General features: G+C 34.3%; 1 protein-coding gene across 2 annotated transcripts in view; it reads right to left on the minus strand.

Moving 5' to 3' along the window:
• The window catches only part of MAN1A2 (mannosidase alpha class 1A member 2), a 186,742-nt gene that overhangs the window by 107,604 nt on the left and 63,163 nt on the right, over positions 1-15,975 (minus strand). For both annotated transcript variants that reach the window (XM_008710367.2, XM_008710368.2), the window contains exons 4-5: positions 11,347-11,465; positions 5,319-5,399 (exon numbers count right to left, since the gene is read on the minus strand). In XM_008710367.2, coding sequence (XP_008708589.1) covers positions 5,319-5,399; positions 11,347-11,465 — 200 coding nt within the window. The remainder of the gene's footprint in view (positions 1-5,318; positions 5,400-11,346; positions 11,466-15,975) is intronic.

Consider the following 15,975-nt stretch of genomic DNA (forward strand, 5'->3'; position numbering starts at 1 on the left):
GCCTGGGGGGAGGCAAGGTACAGGTAGAGAGAGACCCTCTCTGAAATGCCTGAAGTGGAGGGAAGAGCCAGGTACACTCTACCTACAAGGTAATATTAGAGGAATTTGAAACTAGTGGTGCATCGTGGGTAATCTCAGCAGTAAAAAACCAAAACCTGGTTCAACTCCAGACTAAACTGACTGAACCCCTGACACTAAAAGCACAGGCACAAACAGTATTAACCTCAGTCTTTACTGTCCCATACTTAATATTTGGCATTCAGTCAAAAATTATGAAATATCTAAGAAAGCAAAAAATAATAATTATAATCTACTTTCTAGAGACAAAACAAGTAACGAACCAAGCTCAGTAAGGTTAAAACAATCTGAAAATTTAAAATGACTTTGATTACCATGTTAAAAGACCTAGTTAGTGGATAAAGTGGAAAACATGAAGACAATGAGGAATTGTAGGAGAGAAGTAGTAATTAATAAAAGTTAAATGAAATACTAGAAATAATTTTTCAGAAATCAAAGTAATAGATAGAGAAAGCCTTCAACAGGCTTCTTAATTAAAAGCAGATTCAATGGAGCTAACTAAAATAAATAAATAAGTAAACAAATAAATAATCAGTGAACTTGAAGACAGGTCTATAAAAATTACCCAAACTGAAACAACAGGAACAAAAAGCAGTGGGTGGGATAAAAAAGAATAGTGAATTCAAGAGCTAAGAGACAATTTCAAACAGTCTAATGTATGTGTGATTGAATTGCAGAAGAAGGGGCAGAAAAAATATTTTAAAAGATAATAAGAACTTTTCAAATATAAAGCTACCAAATCATACATCTAAGAAGCTCAGAGAACCTCAAGCAAGATAAATTAAGTCCTACTCACCCCTCCAAAAGAAAAAAAGTAAAACCACTCAGATTCTTCATATGAAATAAAATATGAACAGATTATTTTAAAGACAGCCAAAGGAGGGGGAAAGACACATTACATTACGTATAGAGGAACAAAGAATTAAAGCACACTTCTCAAACTATGCAAACTTTAACCTAATGCAGTAACCTCTTTAGAATGTTAAACGGAAAAATACATACAAAGAAATAATCTTTCAAAACTGAAGAAGAAACATTTTCAGACCAATAGAAACTGAGAGAATCTATAACCAGGAGACCTGCACTATAAAGGGAGCTCTTCACACAAAAGGAATAGATACCAGACAGAAACCTGAACCAACACAGAGAAATGAAGACCAACGAAAATGACTGAAAGATAAAAAGGCATATTTTTTTCTTATTTTGAATAGCTCTAAATAATAATTGACCACCTAAAGCAAAAATTAGTAGCAACGTTCTAAGGGTTTATAGTGTAAGAAAATGCACAGTAACAAAAAACAGCACAAATAAAGAATGACAAGAATTAAGAATATACAGTTGTAATGTTTTCACAGTACACGTGAAGCAGCATAATACTGACTGAAGGTAGAACCAGGATGAATTAATTAAAGATATACAGTAAACAAAAAGGGCAACCACCAAAAAAAAAGAAAGAAAGAAAGAAAAAAAATACTGAGAACAAATAGTCTGTCATGGAGATAAAACAATCGCAAAAAATAATATAAAATTAGGCAGAAAAAAAGAAGAGGAATGAGAAACAGATGGGACAAATAGAAAATAACTAACAACGTGGTAGATTTAATGCAACACTATCAACAGTTACACTGAATGTAAATGGTCTAAACACACAAATTAAAAACAGATTGTCAAGCTTTCTTCAGGAAAATGAACTTTAAATATAAAACATATAGGTTAAAAGATACACCATGCAAACACTGCATAAAAGAAAGCTAGAGTGACTATGTCAGCATCACACAATCTAGACTTAAGAACAGAGAATGTGAGAGCACCTGGGTGGCTCAGCTGGTTAAGTGTCTGACTTCAGTTAAGCGTCTGCCTTTGACTCAGGTCATGATCTCAGGGTCCTGGGACTGAGCCCCATGTTGGTCTCCCTACTCAGGGGGGAGTCTGCTTCTCCCTCTCCCTCTGCCCTTCCCCTCTGCCCCCACCTAAGCAGACATGCATGCATGCGCTCCGGCTCTCAAATAAATAAAATCTTAAAAAAAAAGAAAAACAAAAAACATCGAATGTGACCAAGGATAAAGAGAAAAATTTTAAAACAAAAAAGGATCAGCCAAGAAGACCTAACAATCTTAAGTGTGTACATACCTAAGAATAGGCCTCCAAAACACATACAGACTCCCCACCTAGTATTTGACAGACCAAATAGACACAAAATTAGTAAAATTACAGAAGATCTGAGCAACACTATTATCTACTTTGGCCTAATTGATTTTTTAACAAAACCCCAGCAGAATACACATTCTTTTCAAGTACACATTCTTTTTAAAGTAGACCATATTCTGACCCATAAAACAAACTTCAACAAATTCAATAGAACTGTTCTCTATTCACTGCCTACCAAACACTTAAACTAGAAATAATAGAAAGATATGTGGAAAATCCTGAAATATTTGAAAATTTAGAAATATATTTCTGGGGCACCTGGGTGGCTCAGTCGGTTAAATATCCAACTCTTGATTTCAGCTCAGGTCTTGATCTCAGGGTGGTGAGTTCAAAGCCCCACACTGGGTGTGAAGCCTACTTTAAAAAAGAGTGTGTGTGTGTATATGTATACATATATATGTATATATACATATATACATATATATATATATAAAATACATATACTTCTAAATAACTCGGGAATCAAAGAGAAAGAAAAGATTAGAAAATATTTTGAATTAAAGGAAAATGAAAATATATCAAAGGTCATAAGATATAGCTAAAGAAGGGCCAAGAAGCAAATTTATGGCATTGTTCTTTTTTAAAAGAAAGATGTCTTATTGATGATCTAAGCTCCAAACCTAAGAAACTAGAAAAGAAAAAAAAAAAGGAGCAAACAGAAGGAAGTAAATAAGTATAAAAGGAGAAATGAAATTGAATGCACAAAAATAGAGAAAAATCAATAAAACAAAAAACGAGTTATGTGAATAAACCAAAACACCAATACATCTGTATACGGACTGACAAAAAAGAGAAGATGAAATAGGACACATTACTAATGGTCCTACAGACATGAAAAGGATAAGGGAATATTACAAACATCTTTATGTCAACAGTTTACACAACTGTTAGAGGAAATAGGCAAATCCCCAGAAATACACAAACTACAAAAACTACAAAAGCCACTCAAGAAAAAATAAACTGAACAATACTATATCTACCAAAGAAATTAAACAGTTTTAAAACTTAGGTGAAAAAACAAAAAGCTCCACAACCACATAGCTTCGGAAGGGTATTCTACCAAACAATTAAAGAAGAAATAATATTAATTATACAAAAACTTCTCCAGTGAAAGGAAAAAAACAAAAAAGAGGAGGAGGAAACACTTCCAACTTGTATTATGAGGTCAGCATTACTCTTACATAAAACACACACACAAAAATATTTAAACTGCAGAGAAATGAAACTGTTCACTGATGACATGATCATTTACAAAAAAATCCCAAAGAATCTATTTAAACCTTTTTAAAAGCAACTAGAATTAGTGAATTTAGAAAAACCTCAGAGCACAAAGGTCAATATAAAAATCAACTGTATATTGCACAATGTGAATGCTGTTCTTAGTATCACTGAACTGTAATGGTAAATGAAAAATTTTGTTATGCACATTTTACAGTATTTTTTAAAATGACAGCATTAGAAGTTATTCAGTGATAAACACGATGTCCTAAGCCAGCTGAAAATTAAAGTCTTTATTAAAATTCTCATTTAAATCAATTGTATTTACATATACTAGCAACAAACAACTAGAAATTGAAATAAAAAATACAGTACCACTTATAATAGGACCAAAAAGTATAAAATATGTATACATCTATCAAAATATGTAAAAGATCTATATGCTAAAAACTAGAAACACCAAGGAAAAAAATTAAAGAAGGACTAAATAAACAGATAGATACTTCATGTTCATGGTTTGGAAGATTCCATATTTACTAAGATACCAATTTTCTCTAAATTCATGTATTCAAGGTAATCCCAATCAAAATCCCAGTAGAATATTCTATAGAGATTAACAAACTGATTCTAAAATAGAAAATAAAGTAAATGGAATAGACAAGACAGTTTTGAAAAGGAACAAAGTTGGAAGATTCACACGACCTGATTTCAAGAATTTCCATAAAGCCATAATAATGAACACGGTGTAGTTCACACAGTGTGGCAAAAGGACAGACACAAACAGCAAGAGCACAGAGAGGGTAGAGGTCGACTCACACATATGGTCAGCTGATTTCAACAAAAGTGCAAAGTCAATTAAGTAGAGAAAGGAGAGTCTTTTCAACAAATGTTGCTAGAATTCTTGAATATCCAGAAGGAAAGAAAGAAAGCTCAACTCATACCTCACAGCATATATAGAATTTAACTCAAAAAGATTATAGACCTAAAAGTAAAAGTAAAACCTTAACATTTTTAGAAGAAAACATAAGAGAAAATCTTTGTGACCTTGGATTAGGCAAACATTTCTTAAATTCCAACAACACAGAAATTCATCTTTATAACACATAAAACAAAAGATGAATTTTCTTAAATTTACAAAGAGTTCTTACAATCATTTACACCAACAAACCAATTAAATATAGAAGTTCCTCAGGAAACAAAATAGAAATGACTTATAACCTCTTCCTTTAGTTTCTCTTTCTCCCACTCTCCAAACCCATCCTTTAAACCCACCTGAGTAGTAAAAAGGAATTTCCCACACCCACTCCCCTATTACAGCAGGTCTCAAATCAACTTCCAGAAAGGAGAATTCAGAGTTGTTGCTGTGTTGGTTTTTTAAATTTATAGCAAAAAATCGCATTTGATTTCCAAACAGGCAGTTTTAATAATTAATTTTTGGTCTTAGGAGAATCCATATTCATTCTTCCTGATTTCATTCCTTAATTCTGATCTTATTAATCGCCCCCAACCTTGTTTCAACTATGTAATTAATTGTAAAGGCAAAATCCTGGAGGATAGCTCCTGCAAAGGAGAAGTGGTATATACAGAAATAGGATCTGTGATGAATTTATGTTTTACTAAAATTCTCAAAATGGAAAAATCATTATTTCCAAGGGCAGTTCTACCTGAAGCATCCAATTCTCTCAGCAAACCTTTACATGAGTTCAATATTAGACAATTAAGAAAAACGATATGCTGTTAGGGAAATTTTTCATTTTATTTAAGTCCATTCAGAGCCCCTTCCCCCCAAACAATGTTTCACTTGAGTGGCTCACCTCTTCTCCTGAAAGGTAATAAGCTGCAAGCAGGCCTCCAATAAATCGAATGTTGACTTCAAACACAGACACCTCTGAATTCTGTGAAGACATGTTGAACATATTCACATATACATAAAACTTCAGAGTTTTCCAAATATATTCAGAACTTTGTATGTTTCTCACAAACACCCTGAGGAGAATGTATTTTCCATTTTCCACACCTTCATTTCTCATGCAATTGTAATTTCACTTTCCATTTATTAAATGTTACTGAAACTCCTCTATTACTGCCACCACAGCTTCCTATTAGCCAAAATCATTTTTATGTATATTACCTATTATTGTAAAAATTATCAAGATATTTGATGCTCTTGACTATTGTCTCTTCATGAAAGCCTCCACTTCTTGAATTCTGGAATAGTGGTCTCTCCACTGGGTCCATTTCCTTCTGTTCTAGTTACCAGAGCATATGGTCCCATTTTTACTTATATTTCTCTGAATTTTAAATATTTTTCCTCATATATATAAGAACTTAATAAATGTTAAAAGAGGGACCAAAAATGATAGGATGATGGATTACTCAATAATTTGAGAAAACAGACTCTTAGGTTAGAAATTAATTTGAATACTCATTTCAGATATCTCTCTCTTTCAAAATGAAATCCAAATAATTAAGAAATAAATGTAGAAAAAAATCACAATAAAAAAGTAGAAGAAAATGTGACAACATATAAATTTCCTTGACAAAGCAAGTACTTTGTAAGCATAAAATCAACTGTACTGACAACAAATGATGATAGAAACACTTGAATTTCCCCAAAATGAGAATTACCTATAAGGAAAAGCAATTATGAACAAAACTAAAAGGCAAACAAAAACAACCAAAAAAAAAAAAAAAAAGAAGGAAATTTGGCACAAATATAGCAGAATTAATGAAAGAAAAGTAGAAGTGGCAGAGAACATGACCAAAGAATCTACAGGATATACACAATTGACTAGTATAAAGATAACGTTCACAACTAATTTTTTTAAATGTTTTTTTATTATATTATGTTAGTCACCATACAGTACATCCCTGGTTTTTTATGTAAAGTTCGATGATTCATTGGTCGCATAGAACACCCAGTGCACCATGCAATACGTGCCCTCCTTACTACCCATCACCAGCCTATCACAACTAATTTTTTAACAAAATTTAAAAGGAAATATTTATTATCCTGAAGTCTTTCTAACATTCATAGGCAGAACACATAATTTGCTAACACAGGTATATACCTCTGATACTGAATTTTCACAATGGAATTTTTTGTTTTTATTTATTTTTTTAAATAACTTTTATTTTGTTTTATTAGTCACCATACAGTACATCCCCAGTTTCCGATGCAATGTTCCATGATTCATCATTTGCATATAACACCCAGTGCACCATGCAATATGTGCCCTCCTTAATACCCATCACCGGCCTATCCCAATCCCCCACCCACCTCCCCTCTGAAGCCCTCAGTTTGTTTCCCAGAGTCCACAGTCTCTCATGGTTCATTCCCCCTTCTGTTTACCTCCCTTCATTCTTCCCTTCCTTCTACTGATCTTCCTATTTCTTTAAATTCAATTAGCCAACATACATCATTAGTTTCAGTTGTAGTGTTCAATACTTTATCAGTTGCGTGTAACACCTAGTGCTCCTCTCACGTGCCCTTCTTACTGCCCATCACCCAGTTACCCTATCCAGCTCCCAGCAGCCAGTTTGTTTCCTATAGTTAAGAGTCTTTCATGGTTTGTCTCCCTCTCTGATTACTTCCTGGAATTTTTTAATAACAGATCTATCATCCCACCCCACCCACAACAGCAAATTTCTTTATATTACTTCATATATTCCCAATATATAGCAAACTGCAGGGCACACAGCAGACATTCACTAAATACAGAGAAGCAGCGAAAGAGGGAAAGAGGGAAGGAGGGCAGGCCTCTATCACTCACCGAAACAATAACCTTCTAATCAGTTTCCCTGATTTCAGCCTTACTCTCCTCCTTACACTCCATTTATTTAGCACCCTGTAGGCAGAGTGAACCTCTTACATTTTAAGTCAGGTTAGGTTACTGTTGTGTGCAAACTCTTACAATGACTTCTGGTTACACTCAGAGCAAAATAACTGTAAGACCCAACATAATCAGATTCCCCACTACCTGTATGACATCATCTCCTACCAATAGGAGTCCTCCTGACTCACTTTACTATTAACAAGTGGGCCTACTTGCTGTTCTAGAATTACCGAACTCATTCCTGTATGTCAGTCTTTACACTTTACCTACGGGTCTCTGAATAGGAAGCTTTTCCAAACATACCGTACAAAACAATGAAGTAAGCCCTCATCACTAATCTCTCTTAACCTGCATTATTTCCCCAATAACACTTACCACCATCTGATTACATATAATTCTTTATTTGTAAGATTTAGAACTTCTCTCACAAGAGAGACAGATAAGAGTTCTAAGAGGGAGAGAAGGGACAAAACAGAAGACAGGCATTATTCAAAGGAGTAGTGACTGCGAATCTTCCAAAATTGATAAAAACATAAGTTCTTAGACTGATGGAACATTATGAGTCCTTTAGAGAATAATCCACATGTGGGCACATGGTAATGGAATTACAGAACACAGGGGAAAAAAGATTAAAACAAGGGGGAAACAAGACAGATTACCTGTGAAAAATAACACTGATAGCATACTTTCTAATAGTATAACAGAAACAGGAAGATGATGGAACTGTACCTTTCACAGCTTAAGAGAAAATAATCAACCTCTAATCCTATACTCAACTATAATATCTAGTATGAGAGAGCCTTATATCCACATGGCTTCCACTGGGTCTCCTCTCAGAGATGTCACCGTAACAAAGAGTCCTTCACTAGCCACCCCATGTAAAATGGCAACCCACACTACTTACTCCAATCCTACTTGGTCTCCTTTGCTGTTCTCCACAGCATTTATCACCACCTGATATACTATATGTGTCTTGAAGATTTATTTACTGTTTTTCTCCCAAAACTGAGTACAGACTCAAGGAGAAGTACGACTGTTTTATTCATTACTGTATCCACAGAAGCCAGAACAGTGCCTTTCCCAGAGGACGCATTCAATAAAATTTATTTATTCCTTCATTCAGTCAGTCATCCATTCATTCATTAATTTGGAAGTTTCAAATACAAGTTGGACCCTGCTAGACAATTACACAAGAGGGAGATGAGCTAAATTAAAGCATTCTAAGAGACTTATGTTCTTCAGAAGAAGGATAAAGAAACTAATTTTAAACTTCAATGTATACATATAAAATTTTAAGGATAACCCCAGAATGAATGGAAATGACAAGTATAAATGCCAATGAAGTGGAGGAAAAAAGACATAAAGTAACATAATCCAAAAAAAGGGAAGCAGGAAAAACAATGAAAGTACAATAATGATATAGGTTGAAAAATAAAGATGGAAGACTCAACTCCAAATATATGTTATCACAATAAATGTAAATATTCCAAACTTGACAGTTAAAAGACTCCAAGACTGGATAAAAATAACAAAATCCAAATACATACTACATGCAAAATATATAGCTAAAACATATGACACAGAAAGGTTAAAAGTAAAGGGATGGTAAATGATGTGCTGATTATTAAGCTTTTTTCCCTCAGGTTCAAATCTATCCTTCTATAGTCTAGCTGGTATACTGGAATTGGAACTCTACAAATGCATCTCCCTAGTCAGCTGGCTCCCTTATGGGCCATGCCAATGGGAGGTTTTACAAAGATAATACAGGGCTGGAGGAAGGAGAAAGGACTTATTCCTTCCTATTTACTTCTGGTTTCTGACAGTGTCAAACCAGCCACGGTTCTTCCCCCTGGCAGTGTTAGTTGGTTCCACATTACAGTTCCCCTGCTGCACATCACATTCTCCAAATCCGCCTCACTGTGACCCACTGGCTAGGGTTCCTTCTCTTCAGAGGTCCGAGTCCCAGCTCTAAAAAAGCCTTTTTAAGAGCTCCTTACATACCAGAAACAGAGTCCCAAATTACTAAATTTGTATAATCCCAACTTCTTCCCACTATTCTCACAGTCCCAGGGAGGTAGATATTTATTGTAGTTACCACCTCTTGTGATACCACAATGTTCTCTTTCTGCCTTTTTACTTCCCCCATTATTTGGTTAACAATTCTACACATTAAATCCTTTAATTAAAATAAATGGTATAGTTCTGGTTTCCCATTCAGTGAACTGATACAATGATATGCTAGCGGATTATTAGGCCTAATAAAGCTGACATGTTAATGAACAGGAGTATTTGAGACTGTACAGACTCCAATTCTCTCCAAACTAATCTGTAAATTGAAAGCAATCCTCATCTAAATATCAACAATACTCCAGAGCTTCCAAAAACAAAGAGCTAAGAACTGCTAAGATAATTTCCTAGAACAAGATCAGATATCAAGCTTCCTATAAAAATATTGTAGTTAAGACAGTTTAGTACTGATGTAAGAATAAAGAAAAAAGCAAAGAGAAAGCAGTCAGCTCAAATGACTAATGTGGCATGTATCAATAGCAGGGAAATATATGGTTCTAGGATCAACTAATAGTTGCCTATCTCACCCTAAATTAATTCCATATGGATTAAAGTCCTAAATACAAAAGCCAAACTTTAAAACAGTCAGAATGAAATACAGGAATATATCTTCAATAAGAGTAGGGATTTCTTAAATAACATACAAAAAGCACATCCTTTAAGCACCACATAGCCCAACGGGGGCAGGGGGGGGATCAACTGTATTTCTCAGCCTCCCTTTACACTAAGGTCGGGCTGTATGAGTCAAATCTACTCAATAGTATACAAGCAAAATTGAGGTAACTGACTCCTATAAAGTGTTCTTATAGAAAAGTCTTGTATCTTTCCCTCTTTTCTAAACTGGAAGGTTTATCCACCTTATTGAGGAACCATCTTGGACCATGAGACTAAAGCTATATCCTGAAGTTGACAGAGCAACAAGACAAAGAATCGTAGATCCTTAAGGATCAAGGAGCTACCCAAAGCAACCCTAAACTGCTTATCTCTGTGCTTAACTTACTTGAAATGGAAATAAACATCCATCTTGTTTAAGCTATTTTATATTAGATTTTCTGCCACTCACAGACAAACCTAACTGATAATAAAAATTGTTCTAACTGATATATGTCCAAAATGCTAGAATAATATAAAAGAAAGCAATCCACTCTTGTGTGGTTAGCATCAAGAAAGCATGAGAGAAGAAACAACAATAGATTTAAATTACATTTTGAGTGATGCAGAATCTGCCAAAAAGAAAAACACATAGTGAAAGAGTGACTTCTGACCATAGCAAGAAAGAAAGAACAGCAAGCACAAATATCACGAAAGATGATAATGAATGTGACAAAACAGTCCATACAACTTGTGGCTCAATACTGGTAATAATGAAAATAATTGCTACCATTTACAAGCACTTAACGTGTACCAGATTATCTCAAATAATCCTTACGATATTGCAATGCAATAGCAATTTTATCAAAGATTTAGAAAAACTAAGGAACTTTCCCAAGTCACACAGCAAGAATGTAGCTATGCTGGGCTTCCAATTTTAGTCACACCACTTAACAACAATGCCAAAATGCTGGAAGGAGGGGCATCGGCCTAGTAACAAAGGTTCATCAAAGCTGTACCAGATTACTCAATCTTTAAAAAATAATAAAACACTTATTGTTTATAACATAGTTTATACTTTCCTGGTATTTCTACTCCCATGTGTTTTTTTTTCCTGTAACTACCGCTTAACACACTGAACACGTTGCCTCAAATGATAAGGTTAAGAAAAGTGAAAGGAAGATGGTGAGAAAGGATATGTATTTTATGAAAAAGTTAAATAACGACTCTAATCCCAAAGGAAGACAGGCAATTTAGGATTTCCTTAAACTGCTAGTATAACGTTCAAAACTACTATGGTGAGACACTGTCTTTTCAAGGTCAAAGAAGTCACCAATTGTATACTCACCACACTGAAATCAAGGTTGTCTTCAATCCATTTCTGCCCATCTCGGAATTCATCATGAAGTCCCATGATATAAAGGGTATCCAAAGCATCTACTATGGTAGCACCCATTTGTGAACTTCCTATATTTGGAGTGGGGGGAAAACTGTCATTAATAACATGTCCTTCATATAAGGTCTGTTTTAATTTTTTAATATATAAAAAATCAAAGTAGAAATATAAAGACCAAAAATAATACCCAACTTGGTTTACTTTTCCTTAAGAACAAATAATAAACACTGTTCAATATATTTTCCTAAAGATGACATGTTGACAACTAATAGGAAGGTAAAGGAAAACTAAAATTGTAACTCTCCTTCATTTTATTCCTGGTCACAGTATGCGATATCTACCTACTCGATAAAGTTAAAAAAAAAAAAAAAAGGATTAATTCAAGACATGGGGAGGGTGGTTCAAGATGTTAAGCCAAGTCATAAGACAACCATTCTCTTCTGGTACAAATGCACAGGAAGGGCAAAAAATATACTTAGAAATAATAATAAAAGGGGCGCCTGGGTGGCACAGCAGTTAAGCATCTGCCTTCGGCTCAGGGCATGATCCCGGCGTTCTGGGATCGAGCCCCACATCAGGCTCCTCCGCTATGAGCCTGATTCTTCCTCTCCCACTCCCCCTGCTTGTGTTCCCTCTCTCGCTGGCTGTCTCTATCTCTGTCAAATAAATAAATAAAATCTTAAAAAAAAAAAAAGAAATAATAATAAAAGTACAATAAGGCTAGATGACCATAGTAAAACAGAAACTATAATAATCCTTACCAATCAAAAAGCAGGTTAATCATAATGAAAAATAAAGTATTAAACAAAATGTGAGTAGAAAAAAATCAAAATAATAAGATTTATACCCATTTTCGAGAGAAAGAATCTTGATGTTAAAGGAAACAAATCAGGGAGAGAGAAACTAATTCAACAAAACTAGCTGAAAGCAAAACTAGACACTGAACACATGACAAGAAAACAGGTCAATCGTACTAATGAACAGAACTGCAAAATTCTGAATACACTTTAACACAAATCTAACAGCATAGTAAAAAAATAAGTAACAAGGAGCAGATGAGTCCCCCAACCCCAGTAATGCAAGTATTTCTATCTTCTGAGAATGAAAATTATCCACACCTGTTACTACCTATATTAAAATGGCTTTACTACTGTCTTCATCAACATGAGTTTACTGTTCCCCTGGCCCAGAAGGATAAAAGTTGCAAAATAATTTTACTGCTCATTCCAGAACCTCCTGAAAGACCCATCAACTCTTCAACGGAAAGTTATCAAATGACGGCCTAAACCCCAAAACTCTGAACTCCTTACCTCCAAATTCTCCACTTACCAATCCTAAACTATTATATTATGGTCCTCACCCAATCACAACCAAGTACCCCTACCCCTACTAATTTTACTGCTCATTCCAGAACCTCCTGAAAGACCCATCAACTCTTCAACGGAAAGTTATCAAATGACGGCCTAAACCCCAAAACTCTGAACTCCTTACCTCCAAATTCTCCACTTACCAATCCTAAACTATTATGGTCCTCACCCAATCACAACCAAGTACCCCTTACCCCTACCAAAAGGCCCATCTTAACTCAGACTTAAAATCTCAATAAATATCTCAACTTTGTCCTTTTCCATCCGTCAGGCTAGTAAGGCTCTGGTGAGGTAGTGATCGACTGTACCACAGGTAAGCATTAAACTCAGCTTTGTCTTATCAACAAGTCACGTTTGACACTTAGTTACTATTCTTTCTTTTCTTTCTTTTTTCTTCCATTCTTTTTCCCACTGGGTAAACAGTGCTTTCTTCTGACACTTTAAAGCTATACAAATTCATTCTTAAAATGTCCTTAACTTACATCACATTTTCTTCTTTACATGACTCTAACAATTTTTTCAACTTATCAATAAGTATTATCTTTCCACTAACAAGACAAGCACTCCACCACACTCTGATAAATTCCTGGGTATTTTCCCCACTTAAGTTCTCTTCATATTGACATTAACTAGGTTTGTTCTGGGTTATCACAGACATACTTTCCTTTTACTTTTCTTTGTTCCTCAGCTCTTTACTAAGATGATAAATATTTTATCAAACTTTTAATCACCCATATATCCCTATCTCTTCCATAATCACTTAAGTATGTATCTCTTTTTATGTAGTTCATCCAAAATATTTTTCATGCTTACTTTAAAACCTTAAGAGTACCTGTTTTTGCTCTTATTTCAATTTTTATAGGTAGTCATGCTTCAGTTATCTAGTTATTTATGGAGTCCTGGAAGTGCATATTCCTCTAAGGTGCTGACAATTCTGGAATGGAAAAAGGCCTGACCCACCAGTTCTGTACCAATTCTGGTTAATTCCACAAGAAGTCTGTGCCATGGGCTAAACAGCCCAAGGAAGAGAAAAACAAAACTGAAGTTCCTGGCTATCACTATGATTGTTTACCTAGACAACTCAAGATTTCAACTGGAAAAACTTAAAAGGTCTAAAACTACCCTTGGGTCAAAGAAGTAAAACACAATACTGTAGAATGTGTAAAACATCAATAAAATTTTATTATGAGAACATAGGATTCAACTAATGCAGTTCTCAGAAACTCCTAACTTGAAAATTTTATGTTATTTAATACGAACAAATGAAAATAATTGAATTCACAACATTCTACTATGGAAGAAAAAGAACGATAAACCTGAGCAAAAAGTTAAAAGAATCAGAAAAGTTAAAGGCAAAAATTAATGAATTAGAAATAAAGAACATTGTCAAAAATATAAATTCAAGAGGGGCGCCTGGGTGGCTCAGTCGTTAAGCGTCTGCCTTCGGCTCAGGGCATGATCCTGGAGTTCTGGGATCGAGCCCCACGTCAGGCTCTTCCATTGGGAGCCTGCTTCTTCCTCTCCCACTCCCCCTGCTTGTGTTCCCTCTCTCGCTGGCTTTATCTCTGTCAAATGAATAAATAAAATCTTTAAAAATATATATATATAAATTCAAGAGATAGTTCTATTAGAAGAACTATACAAAGAATCTACCACTAACCAATGTTTAAAAAGTGGCCAGGGAATACAAAAATACAAAATGAGAAATAAGACTGCATCAACAGACAGATATAGAGGAAACTAAGAAAACTATAAAAAGCCCATTTTAGTCATATCATACCAATAAATTTGAAAAAAAATGAGTGCAACTGATTTTCTATGAATATATATTATATATTTAATATTATATATAGTAACACATAAAATAAAAATATTATATATATAAAACTGACTTACGAAAGAAACATAAAATCTAAACAAAACAGACCACGAAACAGAGGAAATTAAGTTCTCAAAGAACTACCCATCATAAAAGTATCATACTCTGGAAGTTTCACAGAAGATTCTACTTGAATTTTAAGAACAGTAAGTCCTACATAAATTTTTATAGAACACAGGAAGAGAGATCTTAAAATTCAATTTCTGCATACCATTGATGCAAAAATCTCAGTAAGAAAAATAAAAGTACTATCTCATCTCATTTGTGAGCATCATGGAAATCTTAAAGAGTGAAACTGCTGAGCTGGATGGTAAGCTTATGTTTAACTTTACAAGAGACTGACAGACGGCTCTCCAGGGTGTACCATTTTATACACGTGGCAACAATGCAGACAAGCTCTGGCTGCTCTACCATTCTCGTCAACATTTGGTACTGCTGCCCTTTTTAATTTTAGACATTCTAATGAGTGTGTAGGATTTTGCATTGTGGGTTGAATTTTCATTTCTCTGGGAATTGATGTGCTTATTGGCTATTCATAAACCTTATTTGGTATATAAATTATTTATATATTCTAAATACATTCTTGTGTATGTACCACAAAGATTTTCTCCAAGGCTTACCTAACTTAGCAGTTTCTTAATGTCTTTTGGAGAGCAGAAATTTTTAATTTTTATGAAGTCCAATTTATTCATTTTTCCTTTTATGGTTTATGCTTTTTGTATTCTAAAAACTCTTTTCTTACCTCAAAGTCATAAAGATTTTCTCCAAAGCTTTCTACAGGAAGTTTCACACTTTTCACTTTTATGTTTAGATTTATGAATCATTTCAGGTTAATTTTTATGTACAATGAACAGTCAACGTTTGTTATTTTTCTATACAAATATGTAGCTGATCTAGCATGACTTACTGAAGTTGATCTTTTTACCTACTGAATTTCTCAGGCACCTTTGAATCAACCATGTTATGTGCAGTCCTAGTTCTGTTCTTTTCCACTGATCTGTCTGTCCTTATGCTAAAATAAGACTGTCCTCATTACTGCAGCTTTAAAGTAAATCTTAAAATCAGGTAATACAAATCCCTCAACTTAGTTCTTCTTTTTAAAAAATTATTCTATTGCACATGCCTTGCATGTTCATACAGATTTTTGACTCAGCCTATCAATTTGATTGGGATTTCTTTAAATTTAAATATGAATTTTAAGAGAACTGACATCCCCACAGTATTTGAGTATTCCAATTCATGAACGTGGCATCTCTCTCCATTTACTTAAGTCCTTTGAAATTTCTCTCGATAATCACTTAGTTTTAAGTGTACAGGTTTTGCACATATTTTGTT

This window comes from Ursus maritimus, unplaced genomic scaffold, assembly GCF_017311325.1.
Source record: "Ursus maritimus isolate PB19 unplaced genomic scaffold, ASM1731132v1 scaffold_12, whole genome shotgun sequence".
NCBI classification, from domain to species: domain Eukaryota; kingdom Metazoa; phylum Chordata; class Mammalia; order Carnivora; family Ursidae; genus Ursus; species Ursus maritimus.